The sequence below is a fragment of the Castor canadensis genome, chromosome 13, assembly GCF_047511655.1.
Source record: "Castor canadensis chromosome 13, mCasCan1.hap1v2, whole genome shotgun sequence".
Classification (NCBI taxonomy): Eukaryota; Metazoa; Chordata; class Mammalia; order Rodentia; family Castoridae; genus Castor; species Castor canadensis.
In genome coordinates, this window is record NC_133398.1 from 62,934,632 (window position 1) to 62,960,169 (window position 25,538).

General features: G+C 35.4%; 1 protein-coding gene across 22 annotated transcripts in view; it reads left to right on the forward strand.

Moving 5' to 3' along the window:
• The window catches only part of Ptprd (protein tyrosine phosphatase receptor type D), a 1,026,094-nt gene that overhangs the window by 865,119 nt on the left and 135,437 nt on the right, over nucleotides 1-25,538 (forward strand). For all 22 annotated transcript variants that reach the window (XM_074051871.1, XM_074051878.1, XM_074051881.1 and 19 more), the window contains 3 exons: nucleotides 5,692-5,951; nucleotides 15,412-15,502; nucleotides 21,802-22,011. In XM_074051871.1, the coding sequence (XP_073907972.1) occupies nucleotides 5,692-5,951; nucleotides 15,412-15,502; nucleotides 21,802-22,011 (561 nt within the window). The remainder of the gene's footprint in view (nucleotides 1-5,691; nucleotides 5,952-15,411; nucleotides 15,503-21,801; nucleotides 22,012-25,538) is intronic.

Here is a 25,538-nt window from a genome sequence, read left to right on the forward strand (position 1 = left end):
TTCTTTTGATGAACAGAAGCTTTTTAGCTTTATGAGGTCCCATTTATCTATGCTATCTCTTAGTTGCTGTGCTGCTGGGGTTTCGTTGAGAAACTTCTTACCTATACCTACTAACTCCAGAGTATTTCCTACTCTTTCCTGTATCAACTTTAGAGTTTGTGGTCTGATATTAAGATCCTTGATCCATTTTGAGTTAATCTTGGTATAGGGTAATATACATGGATCTAGTTTCAGTTTTTTGCAGACTGCTAACCAGTTTTCCCAGCAGTTTTTGTTGAAGAGGCTGCTATTTCTCCATCATATATTTTTAGCTCCTTTGTCAAAGACAAGTTGGTTATAGTTGTGTGGCTTCATATCTGGGTCCTCTATTCTATTCCACTGGTCTTCATGTCTGTTTTTGTGCCAGTACCATGCTGTTTTTATTGTTATTGCTTTGTAATATAGTTTGAAGTCAGGTATTGTGATACCTCCTGCATCGTTCTTTTGACTGAGTATTGCCTTGGCTATTCGTGGCCTCTTATGTTTCCATATAAATTTAACAGTAGATTTTTCAATCTCTTTAAAGAATGTCATTGGAATTTTTATGGGAATTGCATTAAACATGTAGATGACTTTTGGGAGTATCGACATTTTTACTATGTTGATTCTACCAATCCACGAGCATGGGAGATCTCTCCACTTTCTATAGTCTTCCTCAATCTCTTTCTTCAGAAGTGTATAGTTTTCCTTGTAGAGGTCTTTCACATCTTTTGTTAGGTTTACACCTAGGTATTTGATTTTTTTTGAGGCTATTGTAAATGGAATTGTTTTCATACATTCTTTTTCCGTTTGCTCATTGTTAGTGTATAGAAATGCTAATGATTTTTCTATGTTGATTTTATATCCTGCTACCTTGCTATAACTATTGATGATGTCTAGAAGCTTCTGAGGTATAGGATCATGTCGTCTGCAAATAGGGATATTTTGACAGTTTCTTTACCTATTCGTATTCCTTTTATTCCTTCTTCTTGCCTAATTGCTCTGGCTAGAAATTCCAGCACTATGTTGAATAGGAGTGGAGATAGTGGGCATCCTTGTCTGGTTCCTGATTTTAGAGGCAGTGATTTCAGTTTTTCTCTATTAAGTATAATGCTGGCTGTAGGTTTGTCATATATAGCTTTTATAATGTTGAGAAACTTTCCTTCTATTCCCAGTTTTCTCAGAGCTTTTATCATGAAATCATGTTGGATCTTATCAAAGGCTTTTTCTGCATCTATTGAGATGATCAAGTGGTTTTTGTCTTTGCTTCTGTTAATGTGGTTTATTACGTTTATTGATTTTCATATGTTGAACCACCCCGCATCCCTGGGATGAAGCCTACTTGGCCGTGGTGAATAATCTTTTTGATGTGTTGCTGAATTCAGTTTGCCATTATTTTGTTGAGGATTTTTGCATCAATGTTCATTAAGGAGATTGGCCTATAGATCTCCTTTTTGGAGGTGTCTTTGCCTGGTTTTGGGATAAGTTTAATACTGGCTTCATAAAATGTGTTTGGCAGTTTTCCTTCCCTTTCTATTTCATGGAACAGTTTAAGGAGGGTTGGTATCAGTTCTTCTTTAAAGGTCTGATAGAATTCAGCAGAGAATCCATCAGGTCCTGGACTTTTGTTTTTGGTAAGACTCTTGATTGCTGCTTCAATTTCATTTTGTGTTATAGGTCTATTCAGGTGATTTATTTCCTCTTGGTTCAGTTTTGGATGGTCATATGTATCTAGAAATCTGTCCATTTCTTTAAGATTTTCAAATTTATTTGAATATAGATTCTCAAAGTAGTCTCTGGTGATTTCCTGAACTTCCATGGTGTTTGTTGTTATCTCCCCTTTTGCATTCCTGATTCTACTAATTTGGGTTTTTTTCTCCTCATTTTAGTCAGTTTTGCCAGGGGTCTATCAATCTTGTTTATTTTTCCAAAGAACCAACTTGTTGTTTCATTAATTCTTTTTATGGTTTTTTTGGTTTCTATTTCATTGATTTCAGCTCTTATTTTTATTATTTCTCTCCTTCTATTTGTTTTGGGATTTGCTTGTTCTTATTTTTCTAGGAGTTTGAGATGTATCATTAGGTCATTGATGTGGGACCTTTCAGTCTTTTTAATATATGCACTTAAGGCTATAAACATTCCTCTCAAGACTGCCTTAGCTGTGTCCCATAGGTTCCAGTAGGTTGTGTTTTTATTTTCATTGACTTCTAGGAACTTTTTAATTTCCTCTTTTATTTCATCGATGATCCATTCTTCATTAAGTAATGAGTTATTTAGTTTCCAGCTGTTTGCATGTTTTTTGTCTTTACTTTTGTTGTTGAGTTCTACTTTTACTGCATTGTGATCAGATAGTATGCACGGTATAATTTCTGTTTTCTTATATTTGCTGAGGCTTGCTTTGTGCCCTAGGATATGATCTATTTTGGAGAAGGTTCCATGGGCTGCTGAGAAGAATGTATATTGTGTAGAGGTTGGATGAAATGTTCTGTAGACATCTACTAGGTCCATTTGATCTATTGCATATTTTAGATCTTGGATTTCTTTATTGAGTTTTTGTTTGGATGACCTATCTATTGATGATAATGGGGTGTTAAAGTCTCCCACAACCACTGTGTTGGCGTTTATATGCTTTTAGGTCTTTCAGGGTATGTTTGATTAAATTGGGTGCATTGACATTGAGTGTGTACAGATTGATGATTATTATTTCCTTTTGGTCTATTTCCCCTTTTATTAGTATGAAATGTCCTTCTTTATCTCATTTGATCAATGTAGGTTTGAAGTCTACTTTGTCAGAGATAAGTATTGCTACTCCTGCCTGTTTTGGGGAGCCATTGGCTTGGTAAATCTTCTTCCAGCCTTTCATCCTAAGCATATGCTTATTTCTGTCGGTGAGATGAGTCTCCTGTAAGCAACAAATTGTTGGATCTTCTTTTTTAATCCATTTTGTCAAACGGTGTCTTTTGATGGGTGAATTAAGTCCATTAACATTAAGTGTTAGTACTGATAGGTATTTGGTGATTCCTGCCATTTAGTTGTCTTAGTTGTTTGAAGGTTTGATTGTGTGTACCTAACTTGATGTTACTCTCTACTGTCTTGCTTTTTCTTTTCCTGTGGTTTGGTGCTGCCTGCCTTTTCATGGTTAAGTTGGGTGTCACTTTCTGTGTGCAGGATCCCTTGCAGAATCTTTTGTAATGGTGGCTTTGTGGTCACATATTGTTTTAGTTTCTGCTTATCATGGAAGACTTTTATTGCTCCATCTATTTTGAATGATAGCTTTGCTGGGTAGAGTATCCTGGGGTTGAAGTTATTTTCATTCAGTGCCCAGAAAATCTCACCCCACGCTCTTCTTGCTTTTAATGTTTCTGTGGAGAAGTCTGCTGTAATTTTGATGGGTTTACCTTTGTATGTTACTTGTTTTTTCTCTCTTACAGCCTTCAATATTCTTTCCTTAGTTTCTGAACTTGTTGTTTTAATGATGATATGTCGTGGAGTAGTTCTATTTTGATCTGGTCTGTTTGGTGTCCTGGAGGCCTCTTGCATCTGTATGGGAATATCTTTCTCTAGATTTGGGAAATTTTCCGTTATTATTTTGTTAAATATATTACGCATTCCCTTTGCTTGCAGCTCTTCTCCTTCTTCGATGCCCATGATTCTCAAGTTTGGTCTTTTGATGGAGTCAGTGAGTTCTTGCATTTTCTTTTCACAGGTCTTGAGTTGTTTAATTAATAGTTCTTCAGTTTTTCCTTTAATTACCATTTCATCTTCAAGTTCTGAGATTCTGTCTTCTGTTTGTTCTATTCTGCTGGATTGACCTTCCGTTTTGTTTTGCAGTTCTGTTTCGTTCTTTTTTCTGAGGTTTTCCATATCCTCGCAGTTTTCCTCTTTAATGTTGTCTGTTTTTGTCCTGAGTTCATTTATCGTTTTATTCATTGTGTTCTCTCTTTCACTTTGGTGTTTGTACAGTGTTTCTATGGTTTCCTTTATTTCTTCTTTTGCTTTTTCAAATTCTCTACTTTTGTTGTCTTGGAATTTCTTGAGTGTCTCCTGTACATTTTGGTTGACCCTATCCAGTATCATCTCTATAAAATTCTCATTGAGTACTTGTAGTATGTCTTCTTTTAAATTATTCTTGTGGGCTTCATTGGGTCCTTTGAAATAGTTTATCTTCATTTTGTTGGAGTCTGGATCTGTTTCTGTTCTCTTCATTCCCCTCTGGTTCCTGTACTAATTTTTTGCTGTGGGGAAACTGGTTTCCCTGTTTTTTCTGTCTTCCTGTCATTGTCTTTGATGTTGTTACTGTCCCTGTACTGTGTGCAATTAAGTATTTTCTAGCTTGTAATAATAACAATGGTAATATTTAGAATGGCAGGGTGAGCTGAGATGGAAAGCAAGAAGTTAAAGAAAACTTTCACCTACTGCCACTTTCACAAGCTTTCCTGCTCCTGCTTACTGGGTGGTGCTGCTGCTCCTGCCAGCCGCCATGTTTGTTTTCAGTTCACGTGGGAAGTGGGTCTTCCCTCCTCTCCTGTGGAGTTTTTCTCCCTCCGCCACTCTCACAAGCTTCCCTGCTCCTGGTTGCTGGGTGCATGCCCCGCTCCCGCCAGAGGCTCTCCTGCCCCCCGGCTTGTATATTTACAGTCCCGGGAAGAATTCCCTTCCCCCAATCTTCAGCACTCAGGGTGCCCCACACTCTTTCCAGCGTGTCTTAATTGTTCTTATTGCTTATTACTCAGTTTCTCTTTTTTTTTTCTTCTTCGGGTGGAGGTTAGTCTGTCCAGGGGGCTATGCTGCTCTGGCCCAGGCTTGTCTGTGGGAGTACCGTAGTACCATGAAGGTCACCTGGTCCACGTCTTCCCAGTCGGTGCCCGCCACTGGTGGCCCTGGGGGGCCCTCCTCGTTTCTCTGTTTAACGTGAAGTGGAGATTCTCTGCACTGGCTGGAGGTGTGGAGGGGTCAAAGTTATGCCTTTTCTCAGTGATTATGCCTGCAAAGTGTGTCTCCAGCGTCTCTCCAAGATTTTACTATAGGAGGCTCGCTTTCTGCTTCCTACCTCTATCCGCCATCTTGGAATCCTCCGAAATTGAATTTTTTTAGTCTAACTGCTACTTTTGTTTTTCTACCAGAAGTTGAAATTTACATGATTTCTCCTTATTTTTGGTGTAGCATTCTGGGAGCTTTTAAACTTCTTTATTAATCTGAACTCTTGACACTTTTAAAACTCTGTCTTGCCATGAAGACATGTTGAGAGATGTTAGCAAGAATTATGTATTTGTGAAATAAAGAGTAGAGAAACCTGTTGGAAAGTGAAAATAGATTTAGAGCAGTACTGAAACATTTAGGGTGAAAATGATGTGTATAATAAATTGAGAACCTAGAGCATTTCTACACACATTCCATTAAGATCACATCCAGCTGACAGGTCAAATATTGAGACGTTATTGCATATTTCTTTGTTGTGTATTTTTGATAGACTTAGAAACATTCTATAATCACACAGTAAAACTGACAGGAAAATTGGTGCAATCTCTAGTATTATGAATACTTTTGGGCTCAAGAATTGCCCATAATTAGAATTGATCTGGCATATATTTCCCACAAGTAAGTGAGCAATGACTTACAGGAAATACAGTTTGCCTTTCTCATTGCCAAACTTCTCTGGTGGTGTTTCTGTAGATTCTTTATGATGATGGGAAAATGGTAGAAGAAGTGGATGGACGTGCCACTCAGAAGTTAATTGTCAACCTGAAACCCGAGAAGTCATATTCCTTCGTGTTAACCAATCGTGGAAATAGTGCTGGTGGGCTGCAGCACAGGGTAACTGCTAAAACTGCACCAGATGTCCTCCGTACTAAGCCTGCCTTCATTGGGAAGACCAACTTGGATGGCATGATTACTGTGCAGCTACCTGAAGTTCCTGCAAATGAAAATATAAAGTAAGTTTAATGAAGGGACAGGGATGAAGGAAGGAACTGCAGGTAAATAAGGAAACTATATCCCAGGGATATAGCAGTTATAAAAGAATATATTGCTGAGGGTGAAGTAAAAGATTCCACAGCACAGGCCCACAGTTTTGGTATCCACATTCTGTTGCATTGTGTTCTGCTGTTCATTTTAACACACTTGCTCATTAATTTAACATTGTGTTTTTTTTAATGCTCTAGTGTTAATGTTACTTAGGGGAGATAGATAGAGAGTATGTTTTTTTTTTTCTGTAAAGCAGTTTATGTCAGAGCATATGAAATAAAGTGGATAGTTGACAAATATTTAGCAAAATAATACTGTAAGTTTTGAGAATGTCTTAAAAAGTACTACAAAACTTAAAAATAGATGAAGACATTAGATAATCAAAAGCAGTATGTATGTCCTGGAAAATAAAAAGAATTTCAACATAAAGTTGATATTGCCTTTGAAAAATCAAACATTGGGGAAGTATAAGCTTTCTTGTTTGAATGAAGCATAGTATAGAAATCAGTGGGCCTAAAGTGGAAAATTAAATCTAGTAAATTAAGTAGCTTTTTTAAGGACATACATCTAGTTGGTTACATAACCAATACATGAAAAAGTGTGTTCCCTGAAATATATTAAATATGAGTACTGTGATAGACCATAGTGGTTCCTATCTTCAAATTGTTTACCATAAATTAGGGGATCTGAAGCAATAGAAAAATATCAGTGATAGCATTATAACTTGTCTTAAAAGCAACCAACCCAGGACAGAATAGGTCCAAGAAATTTCAGAGCATAATCTCAAAGGATGAATTGGAAGCGTACAAAAAATAAGAGCAAGAAGATTATATGCAAGGAAGTGGAACATAGAAAAGTCCATTAATAAAGGCAGGAAACATTACCATAAGGTTGGAACCCAGAGAGCTTGGTCAAGATAAGAGGTCATACAAAAGTAATATATTGCTCAAAAAAATGAAGCTACATTCTCTCTAGACAGGTGGAAATCCATTAACAATCTTCATGTGAGAGAATGTTGTGGTAACATTTGTACAACACCAAGGTGTTTTTTATTTTTTCCCCAGTTTAGGGACTATTTATTTGAATATCCTACTGCATTTCAGACAATATGTTCCCTGTGTGGGAGAAGAATTAGACACTTTTTCTTAAAAAAAAAAAACCATGAATGTCTTTTCTTAAAAGATCACTCAACAGATGAAAATAGCATATTTAGTAGCATTACTATTAATTTAGCTTTTATGACTTTCCTTAACCTATATAAATAATGATCTATAGAAGTAATAATCATATTTTCTTGGTAAAGTGTGTTAGCCCTTTCTGAGTACTGGCGCTTTTAGGATATTGGTGGTAAACTTTAGTTTCATGTTCCAACTTCTAAATGAGCTGAAAAAATTGTACAATATATTCTATATCTTAGCGTTTTTCTTTAACCATTATAGTGTTTTTTCTAAAAACCATTATTTCTCTTTTTGTACTTTATCTTCCTATATTCAAAATGAGATTGAGCCAAGCAAAAGGAATCAAACTTTGGTAACAAAGAGAAGAGACCATTATTATGTAGAAAAAGCAAACTATCATGGAAAAATTCATTTTCTACAAATGAATTAAAGATACTTAGAAATATCTTCTAGCTTTCTGGGGGAACAAAAGAAACAAAATCTAAACTATAAAAATACTTGAGTGGGAAAAGCATTAGAACCATTGCAATGAAAAGGAAGCCTGTTATTAAAAATTTGTCACATATTCAAAATAATAAAAATTTATATCAATAAATATAAAGATGTTTGATATTTACTGAGCTTCTCAAAGAAATAATAGTTCAAAGTTATCCATCCTGTTTCTAGGTGGATTTATGTGGCATGGTCAAGCATCACAGGAAGCTCTGTGCCATGATGCACCATTTACAGTAGTTGGCAAGTTTAAGAAATTGAAAAGATTGTAACTTTTTTTCCTGTATTCTGTGGGAGAAGTGATGGAGGGAAACAGAACTAATTCTACAACTATGGAAATGTTGCTAACTTATTTACATAAAGCTATCTGGGAAAAAAATGCTTCCTATTTGTTTTCTAGCAAAATGCAATTTGGGTGATTGAAAGTTATTTTGTTTACCAACAAAAACCATGCTTTTCTCATTCCCGGCTAATTTAATTGTGAGGTCTTGATTCCTAACCTCAATTCTTCACCACCTATAATCAGAATGCTTCTCGTACATAAAGTGAAGACATAGCTCCTTGTACCTCTATTCTTTCACATTTGGTTCCCAGAATGTCTTGTGTGGAGAAACAAAGGAGCTCCTCTAGAGAAAGACTGAGTTCCTTCTGAAACAACATTAAGAATATAGCAGACTCTAGTACAAGGAGTTCTGTGGTGCTTCCACTTTGTTTTTTTAATACCTTTAGGTTACAGAATGCCACTCAGAAACTTTAGCAATATCATCATTCTTCAGAGATAAGTGGTTATGATAAAGGGAGCATCTGAGATTTTACAGAGCAGAATTTTTACTGTGACTGGTTAAAACAAAAAAATGTATTCACAGAATTGTACTTGGAAAGCTATCAGAAGGTACCAAATGTAAATTAATTTCCTGCAACCATTTTATTCTTATGAGAAATAGAAATGAAAGTCCTTTATGAAATTTTTAATTTCTTTTGGTTGTACTAACTATTAGGCTTTATCTACATTTTCTTTTTAAAAAGAAGATATTTGTGGAAGTGTGGCTTCCAATGTGGCTTTATAAAAGTTTTGTACCACTGTTAGCAGTTTAGTGAGGAATAGTTGATCACATTTGTCAATGAAAGTAGTAGTGTCTTAAATTTTTACAATACCTTATAATTTAATGGACATAGTAGAAGGCTTCATTTAAGCCTCATAATAAACCTAAGAGGTAGGAATTTTCCCATCTTCACGTGAGTAAAGTGATATCCAGTGATTGCTAGGATTGGTTAGATTATATTGATAATAGTTAATCCTGGCAGTAGACAGAGGTGTTATTTACATATAATTGCATATAAATTGGTGCCATTCTCTCAAGAAGGGTCTTTCTCATTTTATCACTGAGGAATTCATGAAGTGGACTGATTTGCTCTAGCATACAACATCAGAAACAAAGAATAAAGACTTGCATCTCAGCAGTATAGCTCCAGAATATACATTCCGAACCATCACCTTGCCTCTCTGACCATGCCTTTATTAGTTTAACCAATTACGAGCTCCCCAAGAAGGAGGTATAAGTAGACTGGCCAGACAAACACAAGAACTAGAGTGACCAGACAGATATTCTTGGCACAAAACATGGGAATGTATATTAAGTATCATGAAACAGGAAATCAGTAAGTTGCCATGAGAAGTTCAAGGAGAGTTAAGGGGCAGGCTTCCCACTGGTCTGCATTGTCTTCTCACCATTTTATAAATGGGGAAAAGTAGGCTTAAGACAACTGAGAAACTTGCCTGACAGCACACAGCTAAAGTGATTCAAAGCCTTAATGTAGACATAGAATCTAGGAAGATGATTCAACCTGCTATGGTTTTCCTATCACAAATTAATTTGATTTAAACAATAAATACCCAGATGACCATAGCAAAAAACATTAAAAATTATGCAAGGGTTGATATTCATAATTAAACTCTGAGGCAGATTTTGACCTCCTACTTAAATAATGAGCTTGAGAATGTTAAGATAGACTACTAATACTAAAAGCCTGGCTGAATTTGAAGTGGGACTGCTGCACAGACCAGGGGTTACCTTCTCATATAATTATATGAATCTGGGTCTCCTGGTGATAACATATTAAATGAAATTAGTAAAACTTTACTTAATATAATTAAAATTCTGAAGGTTAGATTTAACTTAGCTAATTAAATCTAATATACTGGGAAAACACAGCTTACTTTATAAGTAGTCATGAGCTTTCCAAATATATTGAATCTGAAGTTATTTATTTTTTCTATTAGTTTAATAGTTAAAGTCTGTGTTGAGAAAAGCATTTTGAGCCTAAATTTCAGGCTAGAGATAGTCAAACAAAGTAGAATATGGAGTTTAATTTTACCCACATGTAAAGTAAGCATCAAAAGCAGTTTAATATTTTTTTCATTTTAAGCAAATTCTTTCAGTTTATATGATTTGGCTAATATGAATTTGTAGGTCACATAGTAGCTCCTCATTTCTCTCCTATTTGAATCACCTTAGCTTTCTAAATGTCCTGTGAGATCAGAAAAAAAAAAGGTTACCAGTTCATTGGTAAAAGAAAAAACGTTTGCAGTAGAGATTATATTTTCTGTAAACTCTGTTTGGGCATATCCTTGTTGTCTTGGAAACAGGGGGAAAAGCTTGATGAGATTAGAATTTGGAAATTCTGATGGAGAAGGCCCCAAACACTCCTATTTACCTGATTTTGTAGAGACAGCCATAAGTCTTGACAGCCACCCACCATGTCTACTTCTACTTTTCAAAAAAAATTTTTTTCAGTGATGTGATAAAATGGCAAAATTAAGCAAATTTTGAGAATATTATATGTTTATCTTCTCTAGTATTATAAACTAAAAATTATCTACGGGGGTCCAACATCAGGGGTTATCAGAGAAGGCAAGGAAGCTTCCATATCAGATGGAATAAGTGAATTAACGTTTAAGGAAAGAAAGGAGTTAACTTGTTGGGAGTGGCAGAAGGTTCTAGAGAGGCAGGACAGAATGATCAAGGGTGTGATAACAGAACGGACCAAGATCAGTTCAAGACACTGAAAGACAATCAGGATATAGTCAGACAGTGTGAGGTGACAAATTCAAGCAAAATCCTGCTGGGTCTTGTAATACCATATGGTCTTTATCCTAAGAGAAATGAGGTTCCATTGAAATGACTTAAAAAGTAGAAATGGCACAATCAATTTTGTATTGTGAAATAAAAATGTCAGAAACTAGACTAGAAAGGGCTAAAGTCAGTGGAGAGAGAAAGTTAGGAAACTATTGTCCAGGCATGAGAAAATAGAATGAGTTCAATCGGATGGCTGCAGAGATTGAGACAAGTGAATATTCTAGAGACAGAGATTGAAAGGTAAGAGCATTTGGCAGTAGGCTGGATTTGTGGGAGGAAGAGAATAAAAGCAGATTGTCAGTGATAGCATCTAGGTTTCTGACCTGTATGCTGCCAATATTGAGTAGGATTTATTTGGGAAGACTTATTATTTGTCTTATTTTTAACCATAGTGTGGTTGAGGTACTTATGACACAGAAATGAGAACAAGAAGATGGAATTTGATAAATCTTTGGAATTCAGGAATGAGTTCTGGGCTGAAGACATGAATCTATAAAACATTTTCATATAACTAATAACGTATGCCATGAGTTGGAATGAGATATCCTAGGATAAAAAAAGGGTATGAAGAGATGTCCTCAGCCTTGAAGAACTGTATCATTTAGTAGCAAAGTAGCAAAAATAAATTCTGCTAAGGGGTTAGTGTAGTAGAAGATACAGTAAGGAAAATATGCATGGCGGGTTGAGAATGTTTCATGGTTGGTCTTACCAACATAGTAAGATTCTGCTAAGAGGTGAAGTAAGAAAAGGATTAAAAATTCTATTTCGTGTAACACCATTTAGGTCTCAGAGATCCTTGGAAATGGCAGTGAGGTGCAGTGATGAAGCAGGAGCTATAGCAAGGTCTGCTGGGATGTGAGTGGAAGGGAAGGAAGTAGAGATCAGCAAGGAAATGTAGCTCCTTGTAGAATTTTGGCAGTAAGGAGTAGGAGAGAGAGAGGAGGCGACAACTGTTTTGTTTCATTTTTTGCAATGACAGATACATATGTGGGTTGAAGGCTAATGGGGAGAAGAAATGGAGATAGATGAGAGAGGATAGGTATGGTGTCTAGTAAATATCCTAAGAAAGTGAGAGAATGGGAAGCAATTCATGACATAGTTACTTACTGCCTTTAAAGTACAGAGCCAGCCCTTCTATTTTACCAAAAGAAAAGATTTTTGTTTACATGAGATACAGATATGCTTGTAGTTTGGTAGACAGATGAGAAATTCTGCCTGAATATTTGTGTTTTCTCAGTAAATAAGTGATAAGAACATCTTTTTCTAAGAAGATATGGAGACTCGAGGTTTGAGAAAATTTGGAAAAGACATTGTAGAGAATGGAAGGCCTAGGTAAAGAGAGAAGCTGTGGTAAGATTACCAGATTTTTTTGGGTTGGAGGGTCATGAATTTGTGACATTATTCTGCCCTCTACTTTATTTTCTCAATGTCCTCAGCTCCGTAGGTTTAGGCACAGAGTGGCCACCATAGCTTTCAGCTAACAGAGTGGAGGAAGCAGGCTTTGAAAAGGAACAAATAATGGACATGAGAGCCTGGGTTGGTACATGGGCGTCCCTATGAGGGTTGAAATCACCAAGGATGAAGACAGAGTGTGACAGGAAGGAAGACTTTGAATCTCACACTCAAAACATCTTCCTTAAAAGATAAGAGATGCTCCAGAGTTTGGGAGATGGCAAAAAATCAGTCAAAAAAGAGCATTATGTAGATGACTTATATGAACTTCAAAAGAGAGGGAGTCGTTTTGTGTTTTAGCAAGAGGGTCTAGGAAAAAATGCATGGAAGAAGCAATAAGAAGCCAAGAAAGAAATCCCAAACCCTGACTCAGGTTCTTGGGTGAGAAGACTGCGAGGGAAGCAGTACCCTGGGGAGAAGAGGGTAAGTTAAGGTGCAGATAAAGCCAGGACATGAGAGTTTACAAAAGTTTAGTGGCAGAGTACACAGCTAAAATGTGTGGATTTAGAGTTAGGCAAGCCTTTCACACAAAATTCCAGATTGCCAATGACCATGTCTTTCAACCTGCTTTGAAGCAAGCTTGACTATACCTTTCCTATATGAATGCATTAGTGATCAGTAGAGAAAACACTGAAAATTAATTGCTGTAGGGGAGACCATTCAATTCTTATCTTAGCCATATGTAAAACGAATAATTGAGGAGTGCTGCTGCGGAAGAAAAACTCTACATTGTTTTTTTTTTCCATGTGCAAGAATGGCAACTCAATGTATGAAAACAGAAGAACAATTAATAGAATTCATCAGCTTAACTTTGATTTATAAGATTCTACAAGAGGACAATGGGAGCTCTCTGGTAATGTGCAGTATCATTATTTTAGGAGAAGAGAAGCTCTCTTGACTTTGTGCAGCGGGTACGAAAAGCAAGAGGCTCTTTGACAAGTGTGTTTATCAAGTACATCTGCAGTGTTACTTTGTACGCTCAGTTGCAGTCTCTGTCATTCTTCTCTATGCTCATTTAACATGATGGACTAGTTTGGCAAATCCTTCAGGTGGTGGGAGGATAGGAAGAGGAGGCAGCTTATTTGAATCGTCCAACTCTTCCTTCTTCTCACCCTTCTTGCTCATCATGATTATGATGGGATCCTGTGCATCTTCTGATTAGTTGCTCAGAGCACCATGGAAAAAGGATTCTGATATAATTGTCTGGTATGACTTGAATTCCCAATTAGGGGTTAAAAAAGTTTATGCTCTTTTACCTACATCTCACTGAATTCTGTCAGTCCTAGTGAAAAAGGTATCTCCGATTCATCTCTCCCACCATGACGGTCATACTAACCAGTAGCAGCTAATGTGTTTAGTGCTATGTGCTGCCCACACTGTACTAAATAGTCTGAGTTCATTTATTTTATTTCCTTCAAATAACAGTCTGATATTGTTGACTCTCATTTTTTTAAGAATATACAACTGAGATTTAAGAATATTAAGTAAGCAGCCTGAGATCTCTCAGCACATTAGTAGCAGAGCCCAAATTCTGGGACAGGTATACCTCCTCCAGGTGCCACATTCTCCACAACACTCTAGAGTAGCACCATCTAACAAAGATAATGAGAGCCACATGTAAAATTATTTTCACTACAGTAAGAAAAGTAAGAGGAAACAAGTGAAATTAAATTTAAATTATTAAATTAAATTTAGCATACTTTAATTAACCCAGTATATCCAGAATTTTATCTAATCACTATTATAAAATTACTAGGTATTTTACATTATATTTTTTATACTAACTCTTCAAAAATCCAGTGTCTTATACACTTACAGCACATCTCAATTTTGGCCAGAAATATTTCAATGCTTGGTGGCCACAGAGGGCCAGTGGCTATTGTATTGGACTGTATCTGAGTTTGCTATAGGTTGTGCTTTGAGATGAGCCAAAAGTGGTTTTCCTGTGCATGTTTTTGGTCTCTGTGATATAATGTGGGAGAGAGATGATCATTTCTTCCCTCCCATGTGATAGCCTTTTAAAGGTGTGTGACATGTTTCCATGCATGTGTGTATGTGTGTGTTTTCTATGAGTAATCTCCATCACATTTATACAGTCCTTAAAAAATACTTTATGATACACACAATAAAGGAGAAAAAAGGATAACCATTGCAAAGGCTTTAGATCCCTTACCGTCTTTTTTTTTTAACTGAGGCAATTATTTAATTGCTCCCAATCTTTTTTGTATGTGACCTGATCTTCTAGACTTATAGTTTATACCTAGGCTATCCTTGAAAGATTGTGCTATAGGAGAGCAAAACAAGATTGTGTATTTTATATAATACAAGAGAATTAGGATGTGATTAATGTGTTAGTTATTATCTACAGTGTTCAAATTTCTTACACAGTTAATACTAAAGATTGGTATGAGCAGTGAAATTACAAAACAATTTTACTTGTATCCTATATCATTGAACAGATAGCTTTACACAGCACTTATGTTTTAGCTGCCCATTCTTGACACACATGTGTTTTTTTCTATAGATATTATATTGAGACCTATTTGGAAGGCTTTTAGGTAGAACTCATCTTAAAATTTCTACATTACTAACGTACTGCAGTTTTGCAATATGATGGGTAAAAAGAAAGAGGAACTTTTATGTCTTCTTACTTTACTTAATTGTCCTGAGGTTATGAGTAGTTTTTAAGTTTTTATCCAAATAAAAATATTTTAGATTTTTATGAACAAAATAAAAGACATTTATGGGAGCTAAGAGTAATTTTATTATACACTACCCTTTTTGAAAACCCTCTTATAAGTTAATGTCATAAAAAGTATTTGGTTCAGCAGTTTACAGTGGTAGATTTCAATATACCAGCCTTGTATGTGTCCAGCACAAGGATCCTAACAAACTGCACCTGCCCAGTTTATGAGAGCTAATAACGAGCAGCCAACCACGGTGATATTACCATACAAGATCATTGAAGTCACACATAAATGTCTACCCATGTTGTTTTTAAAAGTGAACAAACAGGTGCTTCTTAGTCATTGATGTAAGAAATGGACATGTCACTCTACATCCATAATTTGCCTTCAGTCTCAACCACTGTTCTGTGGAAGATTTAAGACCATGTCCACTTTCTCTCCCCTCTAACCTAACCTATTTTTTTTCTATCCAATCCTGTGCAGAGGTTACTACATAATAATTGTGCCTTTGAAGAAATCTCGTGGGAAATTTATCAAGCCATGGGAGAGTCCAGATGAAATGGAATTGGATGAGGTAACTATGTCTTTCATTAGTTACTTAGTTTATTAAATATCATTTCCTCTCTGTGGAGGTCTTTCAGCATCTATTCCATGTGCTGGTTTGTGCACATCTGGCTGGTTGGATGGCTCAGTACTATGGGCCTGCTATACTCCAGGGATTCCAGCAAAGCTCTTTTGGCTTTAATTAAAAGACATTAAGCTACAATAAAGCTTACAACCTGACCAATCTTTGTTGGCCTTAATATTTTGCCCCTTGCCCCTTGTAAAACATGATACAATAGTGTGAAAGGTGAAATAACTTGTCAGCAAAGACTTAATCATCATTGATATGAATTCCAAGATCCTTCATTAGTTTGACAGTTGTTAAAGCTGTTACAAATGCTAAATTGCATTTAACAGCAGAGTTCGTTTGATGTACTATGTGGCCTTGACCATTTTTTCACAGGATTCTACTGATTAGTGAATATTTGCCTTATTTTCTATTCTGTAGGTTTTCATGACCAAAAGCGCATGTAAAATCATGGAGTAAAACAAAACAAATTACAAAATTTTGAGCAAAGCCAAAAGTATAGAACAATAAAAAACAGCAAATTCTAAACAGTATGACTTTAGTTTCCTAAATCACCACAGTCAGTACATTAATTAATACTTCCTTTTTAAAAAGCATTTGTTTTTCAAAAGTTAATACATAATATGAAGATGGGGGATTCTCTTTAGTGATCAAACTATGATTTGATCACTAACAATGTATTAAACTAAATTCCCAGAGGGCCACAGCAAGCTAATGGGTGGGATTCACATTTGAAGTACAGGAGATATCTTATTTTAATAAGATGCTGTTTTAAGTACAGTCATAAGGCCACCATTTGACTAAGATAGAAAAGAAAAAAATAGAGGAGGTGAACCAATTCAATTATAATACATTTATACATGGAAATATCACAAGGAACCTTACTGGATAGCTATCTTAAACAAACAAAAATGTCATTTTTTTTCTTTAAAAAAATTGGAGATCAAGACAGCAGAACAGGTCCTGTCTGGGTGGTTGATACTAATGGAAGGGAGAAGAATGTGGAAAGGGTATAGGAGGATGAATATAGTGGAAATGCTGTGTATACATGCTTGTAAATGGAAAAATGAGACTTGTTGAAACTATTCTAGGAATGAAGGGAGCGGAGATAAAGAAGAATGATGGAGTGGGTGAATTCAACTGTGATATATCGTAAGAATTTTTATAAATGCCACAAAGTACTCCCAGTAGAACAATAGAAAAGGCCCCCATGTGGAGAAATAAGATAATTTAATTTATTGGTTTATTTAAAACATGTCACTTACAGCCCAACCTATTATTTCTAGATATTCTCAAATTAAAATTCATGAATTAAGGGAAATAATTTCATAATCACATTCTGAGGAGGTGATGTTTATTTGAAACATTTCTGCTCAAAAATGTCTGTGATCTGATAAAGAAGGGCTGAAAGGGTCCTTTGGCAGGTATACATCCTCTTTAGAAGTGGGACTCATCATCACCTATTCATTTATCTAAGTTCTATTTGATCATGTTTAGAAGGTGAGATGATTTCAAGGTTAGGCTGATGCTTTTGTGTCATTTTGTAATGATTAGCTGATCGTTGGAGGGGTATGACACATCACTTCAATAATGTCAAGTAATTTAGGTATGTTATCAATTTAATTATCTATTAATAATAAAGAAATAAGATCGTTATTCTGTGTATTGATGGAAACTGTAATCCTTCATCTGAAAACACAAAATAATCATCCATTTGTCAGTAAGAATTTTGAAGCAAGATATGATTTAATTTGCATCTGACCATTCTGTTAATTATGAGACTGTCTTTACTATTTTAATCAGCTCTTAGCTGAATTACAGAATTGTCACCACATTTTCATCAGAATTGGAATTAAAATGCAAAGACAACTTGTAAATCTGTGACTATTTCTACCTCTTAAAAAGTTTTCAAGGCAATGATATCCTAGGCAAAATGACATCAAATACCTTTAAATAATAAGCTTTCTTTAGACATGAAGCCATTTGATATCAAGTAATAGGAAGTGATTCTCTTTTACAGCCAGGTTTTAACCTCTACAACGCACATCAGTACTAATGGATTAAGGTATAGGGCTATGTGACATTGAACTTTCTTACAGTTAAATTCTACAGGTCTATGCTGCCGATTCCCATAACAAAGGGTCATTTTAATCATCCTGCAAGTTGTGGTGCATTAATCTGTATAATAGTTTGATAAAGAACATTTTATTAATTCAAAAATTTTGGGTCAGGTTGGGTTGTTTCCCACTTTTCATACTGATATAATTGAGACCACATTGTAGAATTAATGGTGGAAGAAATAAGATATGCATTGACTGGAAAATGAAAATTATTTCTGATAAAGATCCAAAGCCCTTGATATATCTTCTGGAATTACCTCCAATACATCTTGTAACTATTGTGGAGGGGAACAAATTAAAGTAGGCTATGGCCTCACTTTATGCTTACTCATTCAGTTTCAGATCCCTGCAGACAGGATTTTTTTTTCCTTCACCATGGATAATAAAAGTATTGTAGTAATTTTATCTATAGCTTGGTACTGCCAGGTTTGACAAAGCAGTGTTCCTCTCTTAAATGCATTTGACCAAGTAATTTTTCAGAAAGGCCTATAATTCAAATTGTTGGAACCATATCCTCAAAGAGAATGGTGGCCTAAGGGGATTTCCACATGTATGCCTCACATCTAGGCCCATAAAAAATTGAAAGAGGCTTTCTAAACAGAGTTACTCTCAAAATTATCTTCTGAATTCATTTATTCTTTGTCTGCGGATGCTCTCCACATGATAAATTCATACACTGGAACTCCTCAAGGTCAAACTGGGCAAAGTAGGCACTGGTGGTTGAATTTTGGGCACAATGACTTCCAAAATGTTACTTGTATTTAATCCAGGGCAGGTCATGTAATATATCATAAGCTTTTCATTGCACTGTACTTCAAAGACTTGTTGTAAAATAATGTAGTCATTTGTGGTTGTAACTTCAGCATACTGGTTAACTTTGGTGTCCTCTGAGCTCATATGTACCATTTAAAGTATAACACAGGAATTATCCTACAGAAATTAGAACGGACATCCGGACCAGGGTCATGTTCCAAATTTGACCCTAATGAATGATCATTGGACCTAAGGAACACTAAAACACTCAAATATTTTATACCTCAGAGTTTACCAAGTAAACCTTAGAAGAAGGTACTCTTGGGAATGACAATGATATGGATGAATTATGACAGCTGCCTACATCTGAAATATGAATAAAATCAAGGTAGGGTGTGATCAGTGAAGTAGAAGAAGGGACACAGCCGTATAAACAACTGATGGTAAATGTTTTTGATTAACCAACTTCAAAAAGCTGTTCAGCTCATCTGCAGTGTGTGTCTCCTCGAAGTAATAGAGTATCATCATTTACTGCAGACTAACAAATAACCTTTGTAATGACTTTTCAAGTAGAGTATTACGTTAAATATTTGGCACCAGAAATTTTAAATTAGCATGTTAAAAGAATCCAGAAAAAGGAAATAGCACATTCATCTGAGTTAATGAGAGCAGATGCACAAAAATTATACGTCTTAGTAAAGACTGAGTTAAAACAATTTAGATTATCAGAGTCTGAACGTAGCATTTGATTTCTTGATTTTGTGCAACCACTAAATAAAAATAAGGCTGAAAAGTCTCATGTGTAATTTCATTTGAGTTTAATCATATGTTGAGACTTTGTATTGCACCTCAGTTTTCTCATTTAGAAATGGGGATAATTGTGATCTACTTTTCTATGATTATTATGAGGTATAAATGAACTAATGCATGATTAGGCTTCCTGGAACATTGTCGAGGAAGTAATTAGTGTCTATTATTATTATTATCCTCACCAATATTATAAATAGACCTACATTTGACAGCAGAATTTAAAGATAATACTCAATTTCTGTTCTTGCATTTTTCACTGGCCAATTGGTGAGTAATTGATGGACCTACCTGAATGTATCACTGGATGGCCCAAGTTTGCCAGACAGATGATATCCATTCTACTATGCTTTTCATACAATGGCTTATATTTCATGTAATTTTAATTGCATCAATTTATTTCAAATTTCACAGAAAATTTTAGAGCATTTTAAATTAAATATTGACAAATAACATGGGCACACAACTATATAACCAAAAGACTGTTTTTGAGATCACTAGGGTATAATTTTGAGCCAGCAGAGCCCACTTGCAACTCTCAGTGTAGAAGAGACCATAATGCCTGATTGTTAACAGATTCAGTGTTTATCATAGTCTACAGCCGTTAGCATCACAAGAAGCCTGGCCTTGCTTATGCCAGTGTTTCTTTTTAAGTAAATATCACTCTGGTTTTTCCAATTTCCATTCCATCTATGAAATCAAGGATTATAAATGGTGTTGCTGCAAAGTTTTCACAAATATGTTAGTTTTGTTTATCAAGATGAAGACAGGGTTTTCCTTTAGGTACACAGCCCTTTTCTAGTTTGTCCCATAGGTATAGCCTTTTCTGAACAGACTTTTTTTTATTGTTTATTCATTTATTCTTAATGTGTATACATTGTTTGGGCCATCTCCCCCCCCATCTCCTGTTCCCTTCTCCCTTTTCCCCCACCCCCCTCACTTCTAGGCCAAACCTGTTCTGCCCTCTTCTCCAATTTTGTTGAAGAGAAAACATAAGAGATAATAAGAAAGACATAGCGTTTTTGCTAGTTTGAGATAAGGATAGCTATACAGAGAGATTCCTAGCATTGCTTCCATGCATATGTGTATTACAACCCACATTGGTTCATCTCTGTCAGACCTCTTCACTACTTCCCGGTCACCTTCCCACAGTAGCCTCTGCCAGTTTAAGATTATTTTATTCACTCCTCTACAGTGGGCACATCAACACTTTCAAGTTGTAGGTTTCCTTCCCTTTCCCTTTTCCTCCTGTACATGTTCTCCGCTTAGTGTGTGACCCATGTCCAATAATATTACTGCATTTGGTTTGGGTCTATCATCCACATATGAGGGAGAATATGTGATTTTTGGCCTTCTGAGCCTGGCTAACTTCACTTAAGTTGATGTTCTCCAGTTCCATCCCTTGACTTGCATATGACAAAATTTCGTCCTTCTTTGTGGCTGAGTAAAATTCCATCGTGTATAAATATCACATCTTCATGATCCTTCATGAGTTGTGGAGCATCTTTGCTGTTTCCATAACTTGGCTATTGTGAATTGCTGCACAGATGTTAAAACAAGAAAAACTACTTTCTTAGAAGCTGTTTAAAAGTTGCCACTTACCTCAAAGAGCATCCTAGACTTATACAGATATTTTCCCAGTTAAAATTATAAAATATCACTATGGAATATGAGGAGACAGATAACTTTGACATTATTTTCAAATCAATTATTTTATCATTAATATGATTTTATCCTGATGAGTCATTGTAAAACTATATATTACCTAAAAATAAATTCTACTTTTTTTAGAAATACAAGAATGATCTTATATATACATCATATATATATGTCTGCATATATATATATATATATATATGAATGTTGGTTTTCTTCAGAATATTGAAATTTATTTTTATTCACTCTGACATGTTACATACCTGGATATTCAATCTGCCCAGAGAGTTAGAGTGTAAAGGACATGTTGGGTGCATGGTAAAAGGTAAGGAATCCCAATTAGGATTAATCAAGGAGGCAAATGAAGCCAGAAATTATTAAATAAGTGACAATGATTATTTAATATATATAAATAAAAATCATTGACTGTTTCTCTGCTTTTGCTTATTTGAGAGAGTTTACATCATATAAATTATCTTATTACTGAAAATTCTATAAATGGACCTAACTTTTCCAAAAATGTAGTCATATTTGAAGCTTTACATGGCCTTATCTAATGTTACTACTTGTTTCTTGCAAGGCCAAGCTTTTATGAATCAAGCTGACTTTTTCTTTGGACAAGAATTTTATTAGTGTGGGAGATGATATGCACTACCAGTAAAGATCTGATTGCCCTTTGCTCATAGCCTGGGCCTCGTGAGTGCAGTCCAGTATCTTACCTTAGCAGGAAGACAAGTGTTTGAAAGCTCAGAACTGAGATTTAGTGATGCTGTCATGCTATGTGAAATGTAGACAAATGGTATTTGGGTGGTTCCTGGTCCCCAATTAATTTCTCCCCTTAAAACATCAATAAATTGGGTGGTTGTTGTTTATAATTCTTTCTCCATTTCTCACTTTTTTCTTAAGCTGCTTAAGGAGATATCTAGGAAACGCAGAAGCATCCGTTATGGGAGAGAAGTTGAATTAAAGCCATATATCGCAGCTCACTTTGATGTCCTTCCCACTGAGTTCACCCTGGGGGATGACAAGCATTATGGTGGATTTACAAACAAGCAGCTCCAAAGCGGTCAAGAATATGTCTTCTTTGTGTTAGCAGTGATGGAACATGCAGAGTCTGTAAGTTAATTATGATGGCATCTGTTTCCTATGCTATGCTTATACATTTTCACCAGCATACTATGTGGTTATTTGGAGGAATTTATGTCTATCCATACTAAGTATTTCTCATGAGCTGTCATTTGTTTTTTAAGTGTAACAATAGACTACCTACTCTTCCAACATTGCTGTGTATACTACATGACACTACATTATAAAAACATGATGTTTCTGATCACAGGAAGTTCAGGAGGATGTCTACTGTAGAAAATACCAAATTGATAGGACATAGCTCCCCAGACTTCTCAATGTAGTGTACCTAGCATGGTGTCACATCCATCACTATTTATAATCTCTCATCTTTTTAAAATGACTATTTCCCAAAAACTAAAATAAAATATTGTTTTCAACTTACATACTACCTGGTAGACATTAACCCATGTGATTACAATAGGAACCAACATGCACTGCAGTTTAACATAGTATATATACAAATATTTGAAAATACTGGCTTGGGATGTGGTTGCATTTATTGTTCTGTAATTGCCAGTGAGGACTCAGTGCCTCTAGCTAGACTCTCCAGAAGGTCTGTCTTGGACAATGCAACCACAACCAGCTTTTTTAATTATAGCAGTTTACGGGTGACTTTATCAGTGAAAAGCCAAGAATGTCAGAAAATAATTCAATAAAAGGGAGAATTCCTAACATACTCTAAATAATGAGCTTTTATGTAATTTATCTTGCCCTTAGTCATTTTATGCTTCAGTTGCTTTGAATTTTTAAAGAAAAGAAAAAGAAATTGTCAAAGGCAAGGGGAGTAGATTTTGAAGTGGCAGTCCACATTAATATTTAATGTATATATCCCAAATTGTATCTTTCTAATTGGTACCTAAATGTGCCAGGCATGGCATCTCAGTTGTGTCAGCTGGTTTCTGTATGTATGAAGCCGAGGTTGTATCAAAGGTTTCTCCATATCAGATGTTAGCCTGTATCATGGGGCCTCTCATCAAATAACTGAAGGAATTCCCCCATGAAAAATCAAAATACAAAGGCAGCCTGGTTTACCTTTGTGTGCAGAATGTCATTGCAAATCAAAGTGACAGCCTTCCTAGAATTTTGATGTCTGGACTTGCTCTCTTTGTAATTGAAGGTATTAAGGCAGAACATCAAGGAAATGGGAAACCATCTTTTTCTTAAAAAAAAAAAAAGACATATACTCAAGAGAATTTTTCCTTAAATAGCTCTATGAACGTTTCGGAAAGCTCATATAAAACATTGAGGTAGATCAGAGAATCTAGAAAAGAACACTCTCATCTGATCATGTAGACTATGCCATTCCCTGAGGCTTTGCTACTAAGTCTCCCCCAGGAGCAGTTTGTCATCTTGCTGTTTCCTTAATTATATTATATAATTATATATTATATGTTAATTATATAGAATTAAGAGTTTTTTCCAAATTTGTTTTCTTTATTACCCCTTTCTCCATCATATTTGTTAACATTGTTGTCAAAGTAAACAGTATTTGCCATAACTGAGAATTGCATCCAACTAGTATAATTTTGCAGTAATGTGGTCCTTTTGTAAGCTACACGTTTGTATATTTAATCATCAGTAATGTTCTTAACTATTCTAGGGGTAGATTGGCAACTTGCAGAGACAACAAATAGTTCTTCCCACTCTCCCAACAAATATGCAAGTTTTTTCCTAATTCATTGCTTCATTTTAAGAATATTGTTGTGAAAATAAACCATAATATAAAATTATTTAAAAGAATATCAGAGAACTCTTTCTAAATTATTTAATCTCTTGTATTAGTCTCAGCCATCAAGCAAATTCTACTTTTCATGAGACTGATATCATTTTATGGATTTATTTTCTTTTCATTTTAACATGGTTCTGTTTCCTGATTTGGTTTGGAAATCTATGTGCTTTGGGAAGACCTTTGCTTAAATTTCCATCTTGATTGACTAAGATTATTATCTCAAAGGCTCTTGGTAAAGAATTTCAAATCAGTGAGTTTTGCTTACTCCTATCTCTCAATTTGAGCATAACCTACAAAATTGAGGTGGGTATAAGGTAAAACAAACAGTTATATAAGATCATGTTTCTTGGGTATACAGTCTCTTTGCCAAGTCTTTTATGTAAACTCTTATACCATATGTGTCCATCTTCCCTCCTGCTCTTGCTCTCTGCTCCTTTCTCTTTCTTTCTTTTAGCTGCTTCTGAGAAGCTTAGAAGTATATTCTGGGTTTTCATCTTCTGTTGATACATTAGAAAATCTGAAAGTCTAGTCAGTCTCTTTTTCTTTCCTGGGCAAGTGAAGCATAGAGGGAGAAGAGCAAAATGAAAATATTTTGCTCTCCAAAGTGGTCTCTTGCTTGTCTCCTGAACTTATGTTACTAAAATCAGAATACATGCCTTAAAACTAATTTTTTAAAAGATGGCAGTTAAAAATTAAATATATTTACCGATTATGAAAACAAGCATATGCGCTCGTATCTTTGTTTTTTTTTTCTGGTGGTACTGGGGTTTGAACTCAGGGCCTCATGCTTGCTGAGCAGGTACTCTACTGCTTGAGCCATTCAACCAATCCTGCACTCATGTTTTGATAATCTTGGCCAAATCTTGGAAAGATCAGCTTTTTGTTTTATTCAGCAACGATTTGCTGAGAACCCACTAAGTGAGAAGTTTCTGTGTTAGCCACTTTAAGCCTATGAACAGAAGTAGTACGTTAAACCTCTCCCTTCTAGGAATTTAAAGTTTCATTAAAGTAAATGAAGCATATATACAAATAAAGTAGAATTTGGTGAATGCCATTTAAAAAGGCATAAAGGACTAAATAAAATCTTTAAATTTGTTATTTTTAACCTGAATTTTTTGGAATGACTGATTTCTTTCAGTTAAGGAAGCAATATTTAAGTGGCTCCTTGGAGAGTAGTTGGATTTTAGAAACTAAATGTTGTAGAACTTGTGAAGGTGTTAAAGAGCAAGGACAGAACATTTTGGGAGCAGTTACAAAAAGCTCTGTGTGGTAGAATAGGTTAGATGTAGTAGGGAATTTAAAGGAAAATCATTGAAGTCTCTGGGAAACCAAGCAAAGATTCCTAGAACCTCTTGAAGGTTTTGTATTTGCAGTTTAGGACAGTAACTCTAGCAATATGAATGATTATTAGAAGAAGGAAGAAAGTCTTAGTATGAATAGAAGTCTTAGTATAAATAGTATGAATTAAAAATGGTACCTATGAGAATGGAAAAATAGCAGGTAAACCTGTGAATAACTGACTGGTAAAGTCAGTAGTTTCTATTCCTAGTGAGAGTATGAGAGAAATTGGGTGTTGGACGGAAGATGCATCTAGAAAGAAGGAACATGTAGGTGTTTCTTCATTTGTGCGTACATGTTGAGACAATTGAAAAAGAAGGTCTGGAGCTTAGTACAGTTTCTGGATTTAAGAGCATTAATGGGAATGTAATCTACTCAGAGGCTGGTAGTTAAAGATCGTTATGTCCTGACCAGATAAGGAAGAGAAAAATAAGCTAGTAGAAAGCAA